Source organism: Chroicocephalus ridibundus, chromosome 5 (assembly GCF_963924245.1).
Source record: "Chroicocephalus ridibundus chromosome 5, bChrRid1.1, whole genome shotgun sequence".
In the NCBI taxonomy this organism is placed as follows: domain Eukaryota; kingdom Metazoa; phylum Chordata; class Aves; order Charadriiformes; family Laridae; genus Chroicocephalus; species Chroicocephalus ridibundus.
In genome coordinates, this window is record NC_086288.1 from 72,715,218 (window position 1) to 72,737,410 (window position 22,193).

Genomic DNA, 22,193 nt, shown 5'->3' on the forward strand with positions numbered 1-22,193 from the left:
ATTAAAAATGAAATTGGGTGAAAGCCATTCTCTCGGCTCCTGAGAATGTTTCATTAATGAAATAAAACATGTCCCTAAAGAAAGAAGTCGCTAAAGTCATTATTACACGTAAGTCTTGATGTATCTGCCAAAAAAAAAAATACCTGTGTGAGATACCTCAGAGGAGAGGGAGACAGGAGGATATTACTCGCAACTTTTTTATTTCATCTTTTCTCATTCTCAGTTCTATCCCACTTTCCTGTGTTTTGGAGAAATGATTCTGCGCGTCTGTATTTCCAGCGCTTGGCAAAATGCGGCCGCTAAGCGGCTTGGGATTCTGAAATGTTTCCCCAAATAAACTAATAATGTGCGTTTAATGGATTGTATAGAGGAAGATTTAAGAAATCAGTATTATTGAATGCAGTATGTACAAAAGATTAATTAAAATTTTCCTCTGTTAAAAGCTTTACCTTACTGACTTCAAAAGTCTCTGTGATGGCTACGCAAGTGCTGAGGACCTCTGTTTAAACCAGAAGATAACGGTAAACTTCTGTGGTTTCACATTAAAAAAGTAAAATCTTTCTCTAGATCCTGAGTTTCACGAGAAGCCCTGTTTGATCTAAACATGTCTGGGATGTAAAGGCCTAAGCTTAGCCACTTGCTGTTGCTGGTCTTTGGGTAAAATTTGTATGGCACGATTTTGATCCAACACCGTGCAAGAACGGAAAAGACAGCATTCAAACATGCATTTCCTGTAGGGGATCTTACTGCGCTATAAGCTACTTGGTTCCTGGGAGATTTGAAAATGAGACCACCCATTTGTATGCCAAACTGCAGACCTGGGAGCCTCGCTTTGCAGGGTCTATTTTCCCTTAAATCCTGGATGCAAAGATCTATTCGTGGAAGACTGGCACCTCTGCGAAAGGAGCTACGGGAGCTCTGGGAAGTTTCATCCAGAGCACAGAGAAGTACTGTAGTGGGCTTTGGCTCAGCCTGTGTTGACAGAGAACTGCATAATGAAGGCTTTTTCAGGTTTTATATTCAAAAGTTTATGGCTTGCTAAGAGGGATTTGCACCATTGTTGCTTCTTTTATGACAATAATATAGACTGCCTAATGCCTGTCCCCGTTTCATGGTACTATAGGGTGCTTCAGAAAACACTAGTGTCTGGCGCAATCTTCCTTGGAAAACACAGCCTCCAGGTTACATGGCAGTTACTGACATTAAACTGTTCTTGTAAAGTTAAAAACATGGATGATAATATAATGACGGTTTTTTTCTGGCTTTATGAAATCCGCTGCTGTTATTCTTAGCACCTGTAAAGAGTTGCCCAGTATTGCAGGTACACCTTATTGCCCTCGTGGAAAAGGTAAGCTATTTTTGGCTTTGTAGCTGGGGAAGACTGAGCAAATAGCAGTTATACAAACCAATGTACCGAATGAATATCGCATGAAAGATCAGTCAGGAGGTCTTAGCTATCAATCCCAAATCACCTTGGCTCTTGATAGTTAAAACCTCCTTTAGCTTTTTCCACAGGAGAGTGTTAAATAAAATCAGAGTGCTGAAATACGTGCTCAGCTTGATCTGTAAGGCTGTTACTACAAGCGTCCTATCATGTTACAATACATCCTTCAGAGTTCTCTCGCAAACAGCGACAAAAAAAGCCAAACAGACCCTTCTCTTTGGTGACTTCATGGCTTTTTTTTCTTCCTCAGAGAAGATCAAGTCTGGAGTTTCTCCGACTTCGTCTGAAATTGTAGGCATGATCAATTTGTTTAAGAAACCTTGTAAGTACTTGACCAATTCTGTAGATTCTGGAGCACATGGTGTCCTGTCACTTGAAAGCTCACTGTTAAGTTTTTGTGGCTTAGGCTGGAGTACTTTCAGCGGGGAGCTGGCTGAGGGGCGAATGTGCTGTGCTTATTGTTTTTAAGCGGGAGCTGCTGCTAATGTATGTGCTGCTTTTGTCCATTTTTATGGCAGTCGTAACAAACTGCGTGTGTGTAAAGTCGAGTCAATCCAAAACAAAGAGGTTTTGCTGGTGAACGTTTTTTTGCAGACAATTCCCTGTGGCATCAGGGGGAGCTCTCTGCACCACCGCGGGGAACTTGACTCCCTCAGCTTGTGTTATGGCAGATGCTGTGCTTTACTGTACCTTTTGAAATGGTCCTTTTAACTGATGAAAGCTTAGAATTTATGGATCTAAATTTTGAAGTAAATAGAAAAGCATGTGCTCATTAAGATCATCCGGATTATGGTCGGTCCAAGTATTTTATGGTTGGACTAGATGATCTGAAAGGTCCCTTCCAACCTAGGCAATTCTATGATTCTGTGATTTTTCAAAGTTGTCAAAAAGTTTGCGATTTTTAAAGCTTACTTCTGGAGTTCTAATTTCAATAGGTTCTCCTACGTTAGTTGTCAGATACTACCTTTCAGTTGCACTGATGCTAATTTACATAATTTCATTTTTATTTCCTGCATTGGATTTGCAGAGATTATTTGACAAATTCAGAATCTATTTGAGCTAAACGATGCAAATGGACGGAAGCAGTATGAAGTTTGTAGCTACGTGTAAATACCGAGCATGCTATCAAGCGGCGGTGCTGAATTAATGTGGTGTCCTTCTGTCCACCTCTCTGTTGATGGGGTCTGGGGGCTTGGGCGGAGGAGGGCGGGGGGAAATGGAGGAGGAAGGTTTGGCTGAAGTGTTTGTCATGAACAGGATTTGTGTTCAACATGAGATGATGGTTAACATCGTAACATGACAAAAGCTTTAGTCTGTTTTCAGGTTTCCTGATTATTTGCCTATTCCAGTTCAGCAGTAAATAGCGTCTCTGTTTCCCCTGGATTGCATGATGTTCCACATGATCTTACCCTACTGAAAAGGTATTAAGAGGGGAAAAAGGCTCTCGCTTGATTCACTAATTGCCCTTCAGAACGAGGCATGAAGTCCCTCTGTCGCTGACGATCAGGGCAAATGCTCTACCAGGGAAAGCAAGGAGAGAGGAGGGAATGTGAAAAAGCCTTTACTTCTCAGTAAGTTACTTAATCGTCTCTAATTACGGATTTAAAGGATGGAAGAAGTAAGAAGACTTACTTGCATGCACTGTTGAGGAATTCGTGTAGGAAGAAGAGACACAAGTGTTTGAAATACCTGGCTAGCTCTCTGTTGTCATCTGTTAATAATTCACACGGGCCTTTCATTTGTATTTTGTTGAGAAAAATAGAGTAGGCTTGAAATATAAAGAGGCTCTTAATTTCCCTTGTGAAGGAGTGGGAGTACAGTGTGTCCATTCAGTACAAAGAAAAGAATTTACTTGTGTGAAGTTTTCAGGCGTTTTTGGTTTTCTTTTCCTAGGCAACTTCACCAGTGGCATTGTGGGAAGGAAACTCTGTTTCTCATGTGGCTTTCACACTTGTGTTGGTTATGATTAGTTAAGTCATAACTGCGCTGCAAATTCCAGAACCAGACTTTCCCAAAATTTGGTGCTTGCTTTTGTAGAAACCCATTTGCTACAACAATTATCACCAAATGACATGGTGCATCGCTGTCTTGTCTTATGCTGGGTTTTGTGTTCGATCACTGTATGGTACCACTGTAAAGACTTAAAAATCCCTGGCAGCCAGCTGTGGGGGATGAACCTGATTCAACGTCATGCGAGTCTTCTCTGAAAGTTGCCATTCTGGGAAGTCTGTGTCCACGGTCGCTGCCTCCTTTAACAGAAAAAGGATTGGCTAAAATATATTTAGTTTCTCGGAGGGTACCTGTGTTTAATGGATAGGATTAAAAGTAGAAAGGTAGAGAATATCTGCAGTTTTCCAGCCTTCTAGCCGAGGTGAGTGATGGTAATTTTTCATGCCTTGGAGGTCTTGTTTGCAGAACGTGCTTCTGTGCTAGGGCTTTATTTTGCCTTTGTTTTCAGTCCCTTTTCTGTCTTAGTGTGTGCAATGGTTTCTGAACTCTTTCACCCACAGCAAACTTTATCTCCCAAAATGGGTGAAGTGACAATTTTGAAATTATTATCATATTAAAATCTTGGTGGCGGTATCGTACTTGGGATATTTTTTTTGTTTCTGATCGCTTAGGAAGCGTACAATTTATGTACGACTTACCTTACTTCTGCATAAGTATAAGCAGAACTCTTAAAAAACAATAACGTGGACACGGGTGATGTACACATCCACAAGTACTCTGGATAGGATAGCAATGCTTTTTATACACGGAACAAGAATTTTTAATAGCTCATGGATGGAGACAGCCACTAATTGTCTAACCCAGTCATTTGTAGCAAAGGCGTTCATTATCTTTGTTTTCTGGGATTTCTTCCCAGTTCTCTTTCAGAAAAGTTGGAGTGTGTGGTCTGTCGGCCTGTCCCCATGGGTCAGGACTGAATTTGAAATGACTCCTCTGCTCCTTGAGCAGACTGGCTGCTCTTGGGAATGCGACACTCAGCGAGGTGGAATTCTTGTCTGCCACCAGCCTTGCCATGCCTGCGTTCATTTTTCCTAATTACAAAACAACTTACACTTAATGAGTTGCAATTAATCAGAGCCTTTTGCTTTGCTACACCTATAAAATTATACTTGCAGTAAAATACTTCATGAACTAATTAGAGATCTCGACCCAGTGTAGTTAGGAGACTTCTGTCCTCCAGTTTACTGCTGTCTTATTAAATAGTGAGATTAAAATCTTGTCTCCTCGTTCCAAAGATGCAATCTCTTCACGTTCTTCTTCTCCCATGGCAGACTACATTTAATTCTTATTCTGGAATGCTGTTTCCCTAAATGACGTGTCCTCTTTAGCCTTGTCCCATTTCACAATATAGCCTACAGCGGGGATGACCAGCTGCTCCGTGGATGGGTTTGTCCCAGTTGACTGCTCAGGTGCTGGAGGGTAATGAGAGGCTGACTCTGCAGAAGGTGCTCGGGGTATCCTGAAGAACTGGTACAAACAAACCTTACCAGTCTGGTGGCATGGTCCAGGAGGGCAGGGCAGAGAAGCACAGCTATTCACAGCAAGGTCAGGTCCTCAAAACTTACTAGCTCTGGCACAGACCCCATTCCGGCAGAAGACAGTGGAGTCCTGCGAGGCTGCCTCGGCGGCTGTGCCCTTGCCCATCAGCATCTTGAGGGGCTTACAGCTTTTCCCATCTGTGGATCTTGAAACAAAACCTAAGATGTTTTCATTTTTAATAAAACAAAGCAAAATAAGCCCCCTTCCCCCTTCAATTCTGGGCTCGTTCTGCTGGAGGCCAAGTAATGCTGGTGATGACTCTGCATAGCTTACCCAGGACTGATGTCTCTGGAGCTGCTGCCTGGGTTCCTGGAGTGCTGTGAGGAAGCACCGTGCTTCCATCACTGCTGTCTTTGGGAGAGTTTGTTTCATTGGAGGTTCTGAGGACTTTTCTACGGGCAGTACTTTGTGGCAGATGCTATAAGTAAACAAACATTTAATGTTTCTTCCCCTCGTCCTTCTCAGAGACGTAAGGTCTTGCACGAGTTTTCACAGCCATCCTTTCTGTGCTCTTACTTGCTCCCAGTTAAATATCAGATCCTTTGGTTGAGAGGCTTTTGGCCTCTTTTACAGTGATGTGCAGCGCGTGTGGTGTCCATGCAGGAACCTGCTGCCCCAAGCGCTGCCAGGCTGGAAGACTCGCCAGCCAGCGAGGATGGCAGATAGGTACCACGGATGGATGTCCCCATCGCCAAGGCACCTCCAGGAGGAACAATTACAGATAGATACCCTGCTTCAGCTTCTGTCCAGTGTCCCTTTCCACTTTGCTCTAAACATTTTATTTAAATAAAATTGGGGAAAACGTTTCCTTGTGCTTTCGGGAGAACTTAGTAAAAAAATTATTGTATTTTTAAAGGCAGTTTGAATAACTTTTGTCACAAAGTAGTGAAATCTCACTGCTCTCTTATTTTCTACTTTTTGGTTAAGTGGTTATCCGGATACTATCTGCATTGCCTTACCGTTCCTGGAGCTTTAGGATACGATGTGGGTGACACCCTTATCTGTTTACCAAAATCAAATACACCTATTTGAACACCTTTTAGTCACATGTTTGACTGCGGTTTCTGAACTAACACCTTCCAAGTAAGTAGCAGCTGCCCTCCTATTAATGAATATGGAGATATAATGCCAGGTAGCTGTATGTATTCTTCCAAGGTTTTTTTTTTTTCCAGATTCATCAGTGATCTGCAATATGTAAGTACACGATAAATTTCATGTACAGAAATATAAGTGTCTGTGCTCATCTTCATTTGTTGGAATGTTAATAAAACAGTGAATTCTCAGGCAGAGCAGCAGATTATTTGTCACTAGTTAATTTTCAGTTTACAGTCTGAAAGACTTAAACTCAAACCTGTTTGTGCGAGTCAGTCAGCCGGAGAGCAGATATCCACAGTATTAACTGTGACTAAACAAAGCAGCTAGAATTGCATTTGCCCACAGTAGTGTTTTCTGCAAACGAATTGTGAACAATCCATATCCTGGCATATATTTCATGCCTCTACCATCAGGTTTAAAAAAGCTGATAAATCAAGCCAGACTGAAAACCAGAAGATTTGGAGGGACAATCACGTCTCTTGTCTCCTATTTTGTTCTGATGCGGAGCGGTTGCGGTTTTGTGGTTTGGCTCCAAATAATTTATGGCAGAAAAGCAGGGAAAGGAGGAACTGGTGTTTCTCCTGCGATTGAGATGTACCCTCTGATGAAAAATCCTGGAGAAAATGTCACTCTGCATTGGCATTACAATGTGTTCCTGCCCCACAACTGGCGACTGGTGTTTTTCTTTCTTCCGTATGCAAGACTTGGTCTAAAAAAGTGAAGAAGAGGGGACGAAGGGGTGGGAGAAGCCTGAGCTTAACTTGTGCACTGTGCAAAGTTGCCTTCATATAACTGACAGTGCTGTCATTTCACATACCAAAATTAAATGGTACTTTCCTCTGACTGTCCTGGGTGGGTGTTCCTGTGCATATGGCTTTTGGGCTTTAGCTCTGCTGTTTAAAGAAGTATTAAGATTAGCACAGTCATTTAGAGCATCAGGATTTTTCCAAAAATGCAGTAGAAAACCTGGTATGAGGATCTAGGGATCTGATGGAGGGCCAACACAGAGCACTGGAATGACTGTTCTCTTCACCTAGGACTTTTGGCTATAAATATTAATTTTCCCCTCCTCTATGCCATGATTTAAAAGACTGCTTACAATGCAAAGCAACAACTACTGTCGTTTCCACACTCACACTTGACAGGTCTTTCAGGAACGATAGTGTGAGGAAGGCTTAAGGAATCACAACCTGGATTTGCTGTGAGATGCTTTGCAGTATCTCAGCTTCAAAATGCACCAAGGAGAGAGATGTGTGCATCTCTTTAGGCTGGTTGGTCACATAATGGAAACTGATTATTTTTATAAACTTTTCTTTTGGCTTTTTTGTACTGTTTTGATTCTTCCAACCTTACATGTACTGCTCTGTAAAGCATCCCTGGGTGATGCTTTCCAGAGATGGAAAAATAGTTTCAGATACTGAGTGCTTGTAGTCTAGATAAATTAAGAATAGATATGAGGCAAGTGAAAAAGGTTAAAACTCGATGAGTACTCACCTCTTTCCTCTGCCCCCACCCTTTCCCACGTTTGGTCTCTGGGATTTCTTTTCAGTGATTGCTCTTGAGCCTTGAGTTGTACAAGTAGAGCCGAAGTATCAGGTGAAGGAGTGTTTTATGCAAGGCGGTGGGAAGCCTACGGCGCCAGAGAAACCATTCAGGAAGGGAGCTAAATACAGTTTGATCAGCATGGGCTTCCCCTGAATCTCATTTTGAACTTCCCGTAACTGGACAGGCAGGGTACCAACTCCTGTACCAAGCTGCTTGCAGGGATCCAAAATGTGCTTCAGCACCCGGGAAACAAGCGCTCAGAGCTGCTGAAACGGACTCCCACATCCAGCCACGCTGGGACACTCAGGCCCTGGCATTAGTCAGTACCGGCAGCAGAATTCCTGTTTCTTGCTCTTGTCGCTATAGCGGGAGAGCTGGAGGGTACCCAGTCTGCCAGAGGGCACCCTGGACAAGTGACATCTTCTGGAGCAATGCTGCATCAGGAGAGGTTGCACTTGGCTGGTCTCCTGGGCTCTTATGGCTGCTGTAGTCCCTCAGAGTACGACAGACACACAACCTGCGCTCCCGCTGTCCTTCCAAGGCTTACAAACAGCATACCTGGATATTCTTCATTCTAGGGTCCATGTTGATGTCATATCCTAGAACCTACAATGCCTTAATTTCCCTTGGCAGTAGTTAAGTTTAACCATCCTTACCCGCACAGGAAATCTCGTGCTTGGCCCGGCCACCTGAGTCCCCCCGTTCCCTATTGTTCCGGGACATCATAAATGGTAAATAAATTCCCGCGTGGGCAGGCGATGTTGGAGAGAAAGCGCCATCTCCCTTCTCGGTGAAGTTTAATCATGTCCAACTTGTGTGGCTAAATTTGATGCATTTCACCAGTTCGGTGGTGATAATGCTTCGTAATCTCAGCGCAGTGAGACGGTGTGTGATTAGCGTGATCACTCACACCCTGGCCTGGCAAATCCTCGCCTGGAACTGAACCAGCACGAAAACAGGAAATAGTTTTTCCTCTTTTTCTCTCTTCCAGATATATTTTAAAAGGAAATGTCTGGTTGTCCAAGTTCAGGGATAGATTTTAGATATTTTAAAAATATTTAGGTTTGTAAACATTTGAGTATCGTCTCTCTATGTTTGCTTCTCTTCTCCTCTTTAAATTTGCCTCTTCGTGAGTAATTAATTTTCTTCTATCATCATAAAATAGAACGGATAGGGAGAGATTTCACTTAGCATCACAACAGTAGCTTAGATTTTTTTCCATTTTGATGGTACAGAACTTATAAAGAAACTTTTCTTGATATTTCTATTTGTAGCATTCCTGCAGATATCCTACTTGCCTGACATTTAAAATAACACTGCTTCTACTTGTTAGTGGTTTATGTTAATACATACACTCAGTGTCAGCCAAATAAAATCAATGTCAAAATACATCTAATTGAGTATTTTATGAAGTTAATATCGTTAGCTTTACAAAGACCAGAAGAAAAATATTCAAGTGGGTTTTATTTCTTGGATATTTATAGGGAAGTCTAAGCTGGAAAATTTCATCAGATTTGTCTGAGATTACCAGTCAATAAGTGTTTCCAGTGACGTCCTCTTTCTCTGTTTTAATTCTGGAAAACAAAGGCAAACAATGATCGCTTCAGTTCTTCAGTTGCCTCCAAATGGCACGTGCTCCACCAAAAATACATGATCGTATTGGGTTTGGTGTGTGTTCTGACTTTTTCTTTCTCTCTTAATAAACAGCAACAGGGAAATACCTTCTTATTCTGTATATTTTATTACGTTGATGACAAGATGAGGAATTGAGTCAATTTTAAGCTGCTTTTCCAAAGCAGATCTAGTGTTTAAGAAAGTTGCCAGAACTTCAACCCTAACCCTTACAGTCCTCTTCCTGCAACAAAAATGTCTTACGTGCGTCTTGTGGCAGCTCTTGGCCCGGGTGGAGAAGGCAACCTGGGCTGAGGGCCCTGGTGAGGATGTGGAAATGCGGTACAATTCTGAGTTCCCTGTCCTGTCTTTGACTCTGCTCTGTGAAGAAGTTGTTCGAAATTTGCCTTTGTGGCTCAGCCTGCTTACCACGTAGGGACAGGTGATGAATAAGGAGTGACAGGTTAAGGTTTGTAAAATGCTTTGAAGTTTGAAATACAATACTAGTATAATTAGTGATTAATGCTAAGGATCAATTTTGCATTTTTGTCTCCATGGTTTGTTTCACCGCTCAAAATCTTGCTACTGAAATTGCTGGTAATACCAATTTCATCCTGAAGCCCATAGTAGTCTATGTTACAAAAATCAGCAATTTCAGAAAAAGGGGGAAATGGCCACCTATCCTGGGCACTCAGGAGATCCACTGCGGTCTGGAAAAACCTGCCCTGTGGCAGCAGGACAGGTAAAAGTGGAGTGCTCCCTGGAGCACAGAGGTGATGCTGCAATGCTGAAGATCATAGAATCATAAAATGGTTTGGGTTGGAAGGGACCTTAAAGGGACCTTAGTTCCAACCCCCTGCCCTGGGCAGGGACACCTCCCACTAGACCAGGCTGCTCAAAGCCCCATCCAGCCTGGCCTTGAACACCTCCAGGGATGGGGCAGCCACAGCTTCTCTGGGCAACCTCTTCCAGTGTCTGACCACCCTCACAGTAAAGAATTTCTTCCTAATATCTAATCTACGTCTCCCCTCTTCCAGTTTAAAGCCATTACCCCTTATCCTACCACTACATGCCCTTGTAAAAAGTCCCTCTCCAGCTTTCAAAGTACCTCTCCAGATGCAGAGGAGCGGGAGGACTTGTAAGCTGCGCGTGAAGTAAGTTGTAAACTCACAGTGAGGATCTACCCAGGTCTGGCATATTTCATTACTATGAGGATCCTCAGCTGAATCTCTTGCTTGTGTGCCCAGGAGGCAAATCTTGTCCCTGGACAGCAGAATAGGGAATGTCTCGGTTTAGTGTCTGCTGATCCTGAGGAGGGGGTTAATCTGGGCTTGTGGTCAATGTCCATAGTGAAAGCAGCTCAGGGAGTGGGAAAAACAGATGTTGGATAAATAGGCAAGCTCACAGATTCAAGCCAGCTGTCCCGAGTCTTAATCTGGCCACAATTAATGTCAATTAGTGCAAAGAGGATTTGTTTATCAGAAGGACTAAGTGAGCCTGCAGGAGTGGTTGGGGAAGGAGAGCATGCAGCAGGAAGGCAGAGGAGGAGCCGTGAGGAGGTGAAGGTGTCCTCCTGCCCTGGCTCTGCAGACCTCCAGCAGAAGAAGCGGCTCCTTACAGGAGCATGGCATTTCCAGGCTTTGGAGGGAAACGCAAAGCAGGTTCTTCACCCCTCGTGCTGCTGACTGATGTTATTTCCCACGATGTTTTGGCAATAGGCTAGCCTGGGGAATGAGTGCCACAGTTCCTTCTAACTACCTTGCCTAACAGAATAAGGTGGTTGAGGTTTGGTTTTCTTCAGAAAAAAAAAAAACAAACTAAACAAAACCCTTCCCAGCCCCCTATTTCTCTTCACTGTGGTTTTTGCCATGCAAACATTCATTTTGGTCTTTGCTTTTTTACCAAAATTGGCTGTAGGATTTCTGAATGCCATGGTTGATACAACTCTTTTCTTAACAAATAGTTGATTTGCTTTACTTTCCTACCCAGCTGTAAACCACAACAGCATGATTTTAATTCTGTGAAATCAGAGATGGTCACAACTGGTTTAGCTCTTTTGGACATATTGAGCCTGAGTTTAGATTTGACTTGGCTTCCAGGTCACTCAAATATGTGGCTTTTTGACTCCTTGAAAAGTTTAGAGATGGTTCTGAGATTCCAATTCCCTAAATTTGGAGAGGGGAGATGGATTTACTGCCTCCTGTTCAGCCTTACCTTTATCAAATTTAATGAGGGAATTATTAAAATAACGTTTCCACTGTGGTGACTGATACTTTGCTTGGAATAAGATCCCTTTTAATCTTGGCTTTTCTCTATCGCTTTATCACTTAGAACTTTGAAAAAGAACACACGGGCATAAAGTAATCACTTCCTTGTTTCTGTTTTTTTCCCTGGCTAGAGTTTCATGTAGAACTATGCCAGAACTTCTTAAAATGTGTTTTTACTGCACAGAATATACATGGTAGTTTTCCTTGTCATCTGTGGAGATGCTCTAACTCAAAAGGAATACTGGTAGTTTCCAAAAAAACCTCCAACCCAATAACCGGATATTCCTTATGTCTGGGGACTAAGTAAGTTCATAAAATCAAAATTTGTGATTTTGTGAAAATTTGTGAACTTTGTCAGTTCATCTGAATTGCAAGGGTAAAAATCATTTATATGTTTTTCATTGTTAAAGTATATTAAACTGAAACTGTGCAAAAATGAAAAAAAAAATAAATCACTCAAAGCCATTCTTTTACACTTACCAGTCACAATGAATCAAAACAAAAATTTTATCTGCTGTTTTTCTTCATTAATTGGTTATTATTATTCTGAGTAGTGACACTGCTTTGAAAGTGCTCCATAAACTGCTAGTTTCAGTGCTTGCAGCTGCTGTATGTCGCAGTGTGTCTGTACTGGTTTCAGTTTGTGTTAGGCAGAAAAAGCGGAAATATTGTATTTTTCATCACGACAAGACATTTTTATCTAATAAGATTACCCTTTTTCAGGAATGAATTTGTTCTGTGTCAAAATGCTTCAGCAATGTTTGCTCTTTTCCCTTATGAAAGAAGGAAAAGAATTTCAAGCCCCAATTCAAAATATCTTGGACGTACCCGCTGGCTTTCAGCCTTGGTTTATTAGCGCCTAATGATTTATTAGCCAGTTGGCTCTCCACCCCCTTGCTCAGGTAGCAATCCCTGTCAGTTCCAGGAGCCCTTTCCATAGGATGAGATGTACTTTTTTTTTTTGTAGATGCGCCACAGTGCTGCCTTTTAATTATCCTGTAACCAGCTGGTGTGGCCAGGGCTGTCTTCTCTTCCTTTTCTACCTGATCAGGGCCAAGTTTTTAGAAGAACGTCTCAGCAATATGCCCTAAATGAACGAGTTTGTACATAATACTTCAGCATTGCCTCTCGTTTCTGTTATCCCAGTCCTCCAGCCATCCAGTCTTTCTGGCACGGCACTCCAACTCTCCTTTGAGTTCAGGATCCCTCCCAACTTCATCTTATCAGCAGCATGCTGTTAGCGCTCGTGTCTTATCACTGAAGGTGTTTGGTCTAAAAGTTTTGCGCTCCCTTCGTGAAAATTAACATTTTCTATGGTAAACCAGTAGTTTCTGTGAGGATGAAATGCTCCTTTTCTCACCGGTGGAAAAAAAATGGGAAGTGGTATGACTTGTTCTAGGGGCTGGAGGGGCAGAAAAAGCAGTTTGGATAACACAATCCCCTGCAAGAATGATCTTAGTAATAGTGATTTGAGTGTAGGATCCTGTCAGCAGCCCGGGCGAGCCCTGAGGAGGCACCAGTGACCGCCAGCAGCCGGGGAGGGGCAGCGGGGAGGTGTTTGGCCGATGAGGGTTGTAGTCCTTGGACTTTGGACCGCTCCGCAGCGGGGCCTCAGGAAAGTTGCTTCGCCCTTGGGAAGTTTATCCTTCCGTCTGCAGCTTGGCCAGTAGTTCAGGTTTTAAATGCTTTCAAACAGGAATTGTCCCATGGATCTGCTGAGGGATTCTCACATTTTGCGGATTTTTTTTTCACTGAGAAGGAAATAACAAGCCAACATCTCTTTACTGCATTGACCTCAAGTGCAGATCTGGAAACCTCCGGTAAAACCCAGCATACCAAAAGGATCTTCCATGAATAACTTTAGTTAATAAGTCTTGCCCTAGTAAAATAAAACTTTCTCCCTTCTGTTACATAACGGACGAATGTTTTGTTGGTGAATCAGAAGCTATTGCGGTCTCGTCTTTTCTAAAAGTCTCACATGCATCACTGAGCCCAGAGCTATTATAAGCAGGTTTTATCTTATCCCATATGTTCTGCAATGCAGCCCGGCACCTCAATAACATCTATCGCATTTACTTAACCCTTTTGCAAATGTCCTTATATGTAAGAACTCCGCCAGCTGCTGTCACTGCCCTCAGGATGCGCATCCCGAGGTGTTTTAAACCCCCTGACTGCTCACTGGGTGACCTCTACCTGGGGCTTCCCCCCTGGAAGCTGGGAAAGAAGAAGGAAACTCCCTGGCCCCAGTAACGTTTGCTGCTGAAGTTTGTACCGATGTCCTCACACTGTTATCCCTGCTGGGAGTCCCCGCTATCCCCAGCCTATCCATCCCACATGTTCCCAAATTGACCTGCCTGCTCTAGGGCTGGCCGTATTTTTCGGAGCGCAGTGTCTTCTCCATCCCAGAGATGCCGCCCAAGGCGGGCAGCAGGATGGATTAAGGAGGCAGGACGTTGGTGTTGGAGTGAAGGGTTGGGTGAGGAACATAAGGCTTTCTGACCTCTAGGACCGCCCATTGTGATCCTTAATAATAATAACCAGCACAGATATAGAAAGACTGGCTAGGAAGGCTTTAATTTATAGATGGGCAAAACAGGAGCTCAAAAGGGAGGGCAGGTGAGACGCTTGCCAGAGTAAATGTGAGTGAAGAGGTAGAAAAGAGCAGTATTTACCTGGCTCTAGTTCTTCTGTTTAATGTCATCTAAATATTTTAAAACTGCTCTTTACTCCTCTTCTCCATTTATATCTCTCTTCCTTGCCACTAAAGGCCACTGTGCCAATCCTCATGCAGTGGAGGTTAAGTCCTTTTGCCTTGAAGTGTGTAAAATAAAATTTTATTCTCCCTGTTACTTCCTTGTTGTGTCAAAAGAGGTGTTGAAATAGCTCTTCCCTTGCTCTGGATGCTAAAGTCTATTACACAGTGTTTGAACGTTAATAGTCTCTATTACGCTGATTCATAGGCATTTCCTAACAGCTGACTACCTCTGCTACATATGGTTTCAAATGGGCTGTTTTTTATGGAAATGCTTTTTCTTCTGCGTTCTTCTGCATTTCCCTTGCAGGTGGCAAAGGAAAACAGACGTTTCTGGAAAGTCAGATTGGTTCTTGCTGTGTTATGGATACTTTAGGTAGCATTACTAGTTTATATCAGGTAATCCAAGAATACCTCATCTCCTCTGTGGGACAAGGCTTGCAAGAAATAGTACCTCTTATAAGATCACTTGATACTCTTGGAGAAACAGGCAAGCGTTGGCATGCTATTTTTCCTTCGCTTTGCCTAGGTGTTTCATGAGACGACTGTGGCTGCACCAATTTGTCACCTTTGATCCCTCTCAATCTTGTTTTCATTTAATGTTCCTCAGGTATTGATTTAATCTCTGGTCATATTATCTTATCTCTGTCAGCATAGGACTATTGCATACTGCCCGCTTTACGAGCGTTGTGTGCTATCGCTAAGCGAGTTGAACTCACTGCTGGGAAGTTACATTATTGAATCTGAGCATCAGTCTATATTTATGTTGATCTTTATTCCCTTTTTGTGTTATCTTAAATGTTTCATCGAGCTCTTTGGTGTTCGTCTCTGCTCTGTCTATCTGGACTGTGTCCATCTATCAACCCCAGCTTTCTTTTCAGCTGCCTGTGGAAGAGAGGGCCATGGACTGAGGGCAGGTCACGGAGGCAGAAGATGTCCAGAAACCAACTTTCCCTGTGAAATCTGATGAACCACATTAGGCACAGGAGATCGTGCCTATTTTAAAACATGGGAAGGCGGTTAAGCAGAGCAGAGCCTGCCCTCCTCCTCCTTGCTCCCAAGCAATTTGTTTCCCTTTCCTGGAGGAGTGGAGACACCTCTGCGGGGAGCGCTGCTCCCGGCTCCGAATGCAAGTGTACCAGCAATAACGAGCAGCTCTGGGGACTCACAGAAATGGATGTACCGAGCCGTGGAGTGGGGGGAAAGCCTGGAGGCAAGTCCCAATCCCGGTTTGCACGGGGAATCTCTGTGCCCTACAAGAACAGACTGGGCCGAGGGGAGACAGGGTGACTTTTTCATTGGGGACCTGAAACACAAAGACATTTGTGCAGATGCTCACAGGGCTGAACAGGGCAGTGCTTATGGTAGTGGATACCCTGAGTTATTTTAAAAAGAACATGAATAACCATACCATCAGCTTAAAATCAAGGTGGGGGGTTTTAAATACTGATACTGGCAGTGTACATCATAAAAGCCTTTTTCTGCTGTAGAGATGTGATTAGAGATGTCAGTCAACTTACCCTCTTAACAGCATTTTTAAGTTCCCTTTTTCACCTCAGCTGCTGTATTGAGCCCGCAGCCCAGTAACCCACCTGCCCTCTCCCTGCCGTGCACTTCTTAACGCTGCATGCATGCGGGTTTCCATTCTCTAAATTCTTTATAGAAATTCCTATTCGATTTAATAATTCATATCCTCATTAATCTAGCCTATTACACCATATTTTACAGCCACTAAATTCACTGACAAAGAACAGGTTACTTTGGAGACAGCTCCTGTACAATGTCTCATGCTACAGGTGGGTATTTCACATAATGAACAAATGTCTGTGAAATCTCCGCAGCTCCCATTGCAAAACTGAGGTTTGAAAAAGCTTGGCCGCAATAACTTCAACTTTAAAAAGTCGCTAGAAATCCTGCTTTTATTTATTTTTCCCCTCAAGGATCATCTTTCTACCCACCAGCTGATGCATTTGCTTGGTGAGCTCTGCTCGGAGAGGTCTCTGCCCACGGGTTTTCTCACCCACGTTATAGTAAGTGCCCCCGGCACCACAGCAAGGAGGAAAAGGAACCAACACCTTGTTACGTGCCTAGGCCTCTTTTCTATGATTATGTGAGACTTTCTGTTTCTCATGTGAAGCTTGCTTTGCTTGAAAATCACTTTTCAGATGTTTCCAGTGGCGTTGACATCTCTTCTGTCCCACCCAGTGGCGTAGCCTCCCCCCTGCACTCTGCCTGTTGCTTGGGACACATTGCTCGCACTCTTTCCAAGCATTTAAATCTCTTCCCTGTGTAAGAGCGGTAGTTAAATCTTTCTTTGACCTGTGCTTGCGTTGACGGCTCTGTGCAGTTTTTGAAAGGCATCACGGCCCAGGAACCCCAATGGGTTTGGGCGACATTTGAGCAGTTTAGCCACGAGCTACCTTATGGGGATTTGTCAGCCGGTGCGTTGCTAAGGCTTTACCAGCTGGAGTCCAAAGGCTGTGCCTGATTTACTGGCAGTAAAACCCATTCCACTGGCTTTCATCTTTCTTAGAGACACATCAGAGTGAAAGAGAGAGGGCGAGAGCAGTAGCTGCTCCTATCGGTCTCCCCTCTGTCATTAGGGGTGGAGGGACCATGTACTGCCTTCGTGATGCCGATGCTCTCCGTTAGGTGCTGCCTGTCTTTAGGCAGCTGACAAATTATATGACGGGTTAAAGATTATTCTAATCTTCTCTGCTACTCTTTCAGAATAAGCTGAGAAGGCAGCGTTTACCATATGTGCTGTGTTATTCCAGCTAGCGTATCCAACCTTGTTTATCTGTCGCCTTCACACCTCATGTTTTTCTGTGATTCGAAACTGATTTACTGTTAACTGTTTACAGTGATTTGAACAGGAGAGGCTTGTAAAACAGACAGGAAAAAGGTTTAATTGCTGGTTTCCCGTGTCCTCCTGGGGCTCGATCTGAGGGTTCCCATTCGAGTGATTAAGGAGAGAGGGAAATGGCCCGTGTGAGCAGACTTGTTTCCTGACTGTCTCAGCAATTGTCCTCGACGCAAGTCGATGCCATTGGGTGTCCCAGCCTTCAGCCTTTCCTATCCCATTTTTCTCTTTCTGCAGTATAGACCGGAGGGATGAGTCATGTTGGAGCTCTAGCATTAGTCGTCTGTTGCAGTGCCCGTGTTTGGATTCTTTTTTGTACTTGTTTTAGGAAGCCTGTTATAGGAAGCATTTTGCCCTGTAGGTGATACCATCCCACATCTTCCTCCGTAAGATCTTGTGAAAAGTTTACGTAAATAGACTTTGCCTTAGCGGTCAGGCATTGCCTCCTTAGAAACCTGGAAGGGCCAGCTGCTCCTTCTCTCCGCGCCAGCAGGACGGGGAATAGCGTGTGCAGCCTGTGCAGGGAAAGGGTGTTCATTGGGTTTGCAATGAGTCACGAAGACTAATTTAAAGAATTCACGCTTAGTAATGTGACAACTGTGATGATGGGGTATGGAGTGGGGAAACAGCTAAGGGACATGTTAAATCTCGGAGAAATGCAGATCTTGGCTGGAGATAACCATGTTGGCTTTCACCCTTTTTGATGAAATGAAAGCTGTGTTGACCTGTCTTACTTGTTAAACGCCTAGATTCATAGTCGGTGCATCAGTACAGTAGATTTGGAGTTGATGAGGTAATTCACAGTTATATCTGAAGACCTCGAAAAGAGGAGGGGACAAGGGCAATGACGGGAATGACACAGTGAGAACCTGTTTTAAAAACACTGTGGTTGAATTAATTGGTTTATGCAGAAAAGCACACAGCCTTTCCTTTCAACGGCTGAGGAAGGAGGCAAGGTGGGAACTGTGGAAAACCAGCTCTTTCATCCGGTCATTTCTCTGGTACTGATGCTTCCTCTCCTGTATGCTCTACCATTTGATTGATGAGTTTTTGCAGGCCGTCTCTGAAGTGCGTGAAGATTTCGGGCAGCTGTGGCCTAGGGCAATAATTTCTCTCTTTCTCTGCATGACTGCCTGCCTGTCTGTTAGGGGTTTCATATAAGAAAATATTTCTCTAAAGTCAGAATTGAGCAGCAAGCAGTCGGTCTGGCTGGAGATGCGAGTCGGTCAGCTTAAGGAAAGTGGAGTTAGGGGACAGGGAGAGTAAAATTCTGTACCCCTTTTTCTACTACGCTGGTAAAGCTGCTGCTTCAGTGGTTGTTGTTTTCCTCATCTGGACAGTGTGGGTCAGCGATGCTGGATCGAAAAATTCTAATGCTGGGCTTGAATTTGAGATTCATAATTTGGCTTGTTATCTTTATGCTGCCTTGTTATCTTAATGAAGTTGCACAAATGCCATGTATCTGAACTGCCCAACGAGAAGAATGACACCTGCGTAAACTTCTTGGGGATCTGTAAAGGAAATGCAGAATTACTCTCTGTTGCGTCTTTGGCTTTATAATTTCAATCTAGATTTCCTGCTTCATCCATAATCAGGTACAGATATAATCAGATTCACAAGGAGCAGCTTGCTTACTCTTTCTGTAAGTTTGGTCCCATCCCTGGGTTCCACACACGCTCGCTGGCACCGTGCTAATTTGGAAACCACTCGTCATGGCAAGTAGGCAGATCACGGTGTGCTTGAGCACATTTTCTCTCTCTAAATACCTTGTAATTATGCCTCCAGCAACGCCAAAGGGGTGATACCCAAATGTGGCTTTGCCATACACAGGTATAGCAGATCGGAGTGCAAAACCTGTTGCGGTACTGAAGAGTACTATCGCACCACAGAAGATTTTTCATGTTTCCTGGTCAAATGTTCCTACAGGGGCCTTCTATGTACTTTGCAACCAAAGTGCTGCTTTCTGCAGAGCAGCGGCTCATAGGGAAGCGTAGCGGGAGCTGAAGCAGTGCATACGCACGCAGCCCGAGAGAAAAGCACGTATAGGGCTTTAAATAGCTTACGAAAATATTTGTCACCAGTACAACAGGATGCTTCTCAAACTGGATTATGATAGGAGGCTAAAAGTTTGGGTTTTGGGGGTTTTGTTGTGTCTTTTTTTTTCTTTTTTTTTTTTTAACTAGCTTGTTTTAAGTAGATTCAATGCAAAATTAAGTTATTTTCTGAGGCAGAAAAGAAATGAAGCTCTTTGCCAGTTATGATGTTTTAGAAATTCTTTGGTGCATCCCAACCCGGAGAAATTAACCTCTTCTTGGAAATGATTAACAAGAAACTGTTGGTACTTCTTTTTAATAGATGTGGGGAAAGCAGTTTGGAGCTGCATTTATTTTGCCCAGTCTTTGGTAGAAAAAAAACGTTACCTTTTTTTCTGATTAACTTTTTCATCTCTTGTTCCTGTCTTCATGTCTGTTTTGTGTTTTTTGCTGTGCTTTTTTTGGTGTAGCTTTTAAAATGTAAGCGTCTCAAGGAAGAAATGCTTGGTCAAAATTCTGCCCTCAGTTACGTGAGGGAAAAAGAAGTCAGACAATGTATTTGTTAATATAAAGCTGGATGTTTATTGAAGTAACCTACCAGCAAACCAACAAAACTTTATCCTGTTCTCTTTGTTCATTTGCAAATTGACTTCTCTGGTTATGAGGCTATGTAAGTAAAATAGAGAAGGTTATTTTTCAATTGCTTTTAATTTAAGGCAGGGGATCCAACACCTGCCTAAGTGGGGTGATCAAAGCAGTGCTTGCCTTTTGGTGAAAAGGTCAAATCAGTAGTGCGGTGTAGAGCCTCAAAGTAAGCCTCAAATAATAAATCACAAATAAATTCTGGCTCTACGAAATTACCCTTTCTCTTCACCCAAATGTTGGGCTGCACTGACACCTCCAAGCAGATCCTTAAACCCAAGAGCAGATGTTTTAATGCTCTTGCGTTTGCTTTCTCAATAAGGACGCGCCAAGGGTGAGTCGCAGCCCTGCATTTACATTGCAAGCGCCGGGCTGCTCCGGGCTGGTGACTTGCTCTTTGCCCTCATTCTTCCTTTGAACCTGGTGCCGCGGTGCCTGATCGCCGGCCACGCCGCGGCACCGTGTCCCTCAGCCCCGCCGCCTCTTTCTCTTCTCATCCGCAGACAAGAAAAAAGCAGGCAAATTCCAGCCTTTCAAGAAGCTCTTCGGCAAGAGGAAGAAAAGGGAGCCGGCCTCGGATGGCGAGGAAGCCAAACTGAAGCCCAGCCACTCCTTCGGCAACGTCTGCAACGGCACCTTCTCCTCCGATGAAGAGCCCAACGGTGGTCTGAGGTAAGGTCACAGGGGTCTGCTGCCGGCCGGCAGAGGAGCCCCTGCAAGCGCAAGGCTTGTTCTCCCTGCTTTTTAGTGGAGTTAAATTTAAATTCTGCCTCTGCTGAGCGGTAGCGAGTTGTATGCTGCTTTTTTCCGGGGTGTCTGCATCCCTGTCCCTGCCCTGAACGTGACACCCGCTGCTGTAGACCCCGAGGTCTCACTTCTTGCATTCATTACTTATTGGGTACGTGCACCAGTGTGTGAAAAAGAAATCCCAGGGCAAAGCAGAAATGGATTTGAATCTGGCTCCGTGATTTAACAGAACTCCACGGGGAACACCTGAGCAGAGGTATTAATGGCATCCCTGTTTTTAAAACTGGGGAAAGGGAAACCTGAACTGGCGGCTACAGATCCTTTATTGCATACTTTTCCCTGCAAGGTGGTGTCTCTGGGTCAGGACAGACACATCTTCTTTCAGTCTATCCCGTACCGGTTTTGCATTGTAATTGGGGTCAACAAACAGGCTGCCTTTATCCTGATCCGGTCTGAACGTAGGGTGGAAGAAGGGAGAGAGGGGAGAGAGGGACGTGGAAATCAGATCGTATTCCAGCGACGAGAGAGGGTGACAGAAGGACAGGGTGAGAATTTGCTGTAGAAATGATGGGAGAAAGAAACCGCACAGAGTTAACTAGTCAGCAATCTCTAACTAGGAACAGAACAGAAAAACAAAACAAAACAAAACAAAACAAAAAACCCAACAAACAACAAAATCCCACCCCAACAACAACAAAAAGCCAAGACCAGATGCACAAGCTAATTGGGTCAGTAAGACTTATTTCACTTTCCAACTGAAAGTCTCAGCTTAGTTGACGCCTTGTCGAAACCTGCTTCTTCGGAAAATAAGGAACTGTTTGCACCGGGGAGTGCGAGTACCTGAAAGTAACAAAAAATCTGAGAGGATCAAAAAACCACACCAAATTCCTCTCCTTATGGAAGAAATGTATACCAGAAACATCACCCTGCACAGTATTCTCAATAGTGCAAAATCATAGCTGTGAGAATGTGATTTTTTTAAATTATATTTTAAGTTCTTGTTAAGGATTTTTTGTTCCATTCTGTGAAATTCTGCAAGTTCGAGGTTTCCTCTTTGGCTTCTGCAATGCAATCTTGTACACCTCTTTTGCCCGCCCCAGCTTTTCGGAAAATCAAGACTGAGCATAGCCAGACTGTAGATGGAGACGTGACTGGCTGCTGTTGCATCGTCGCCTGTGTGCGTGATACCGAGCGACGGTAGGGAATTACAGTACCTTTTGCCTCAAGAGCAAACTAGTGAACGAGAGCAAAACAAAGGGCATCATCTCGCTATCAGGGGTTTCCCATTCAGCGTAACTGAAAAGTCAATGCTGCGCCCAGAAGCAAACAGTGATTTGGGAACTTGTCCAGTTCCTCAAGAGCGAAGTGAAGGTGTGGCAGACCCCTGTGAGACTGTTAAGTGCTCGCATTTTTTAAACATATTAATTTTTCTAATTAATAAAGGCATTAAGCGTAAGCCTCTAGTGGAATAAATCAGACTGCACAATTTGAATTACAGGGGATTAGCAAATGCGAAGTGTCCCACGACTCATCTCAAGTGGAATGTTGCTTTCTGCGCCTGTGATTCATGAGAGGTGCTTCTGGTTGAGCCTGCTGGAAATAGTCAGAACTCTCTTTTCCTTGTCAGGCTTCATGGTGCAAATGT

General features: G+C 43.7%; 1 protein-coding gene across 9 annotated transcripts in view; it reads left to right on the forward strand.

The window, feature by feature from the left end:
- CRACD (capping protein inhibiting regulator of actin dynamics) overlaps positions 1-22,193 on the forward strand; it is a 142,666-nt gene that overhangs the window by 77,905 nt on the left and 42,568 nt on the right. For 8 of the 9 annotated variants that reach the window (XM_063335634.1, XM_063335627.1, XM_063335630.1 and 5 more), the window contains 2 exons: positions 1,695-1,766; positions 20,305-20,473. In XM_063335634.1, coding sequence (XP_063191704.1) covers positions 1,742-1,766; positions 20,305-20,473 — 194 coding nt within the window. In that variant the 5' untranslated portion in view covers positions 1,695-1,741. The remainder of the gene's footprint in view (positions 1-1,694; positions 1,767-20,304; positions 20,474-22,193) is intronic. The other variant, XM_063335635.1, reaches the window with a different exon arrangement.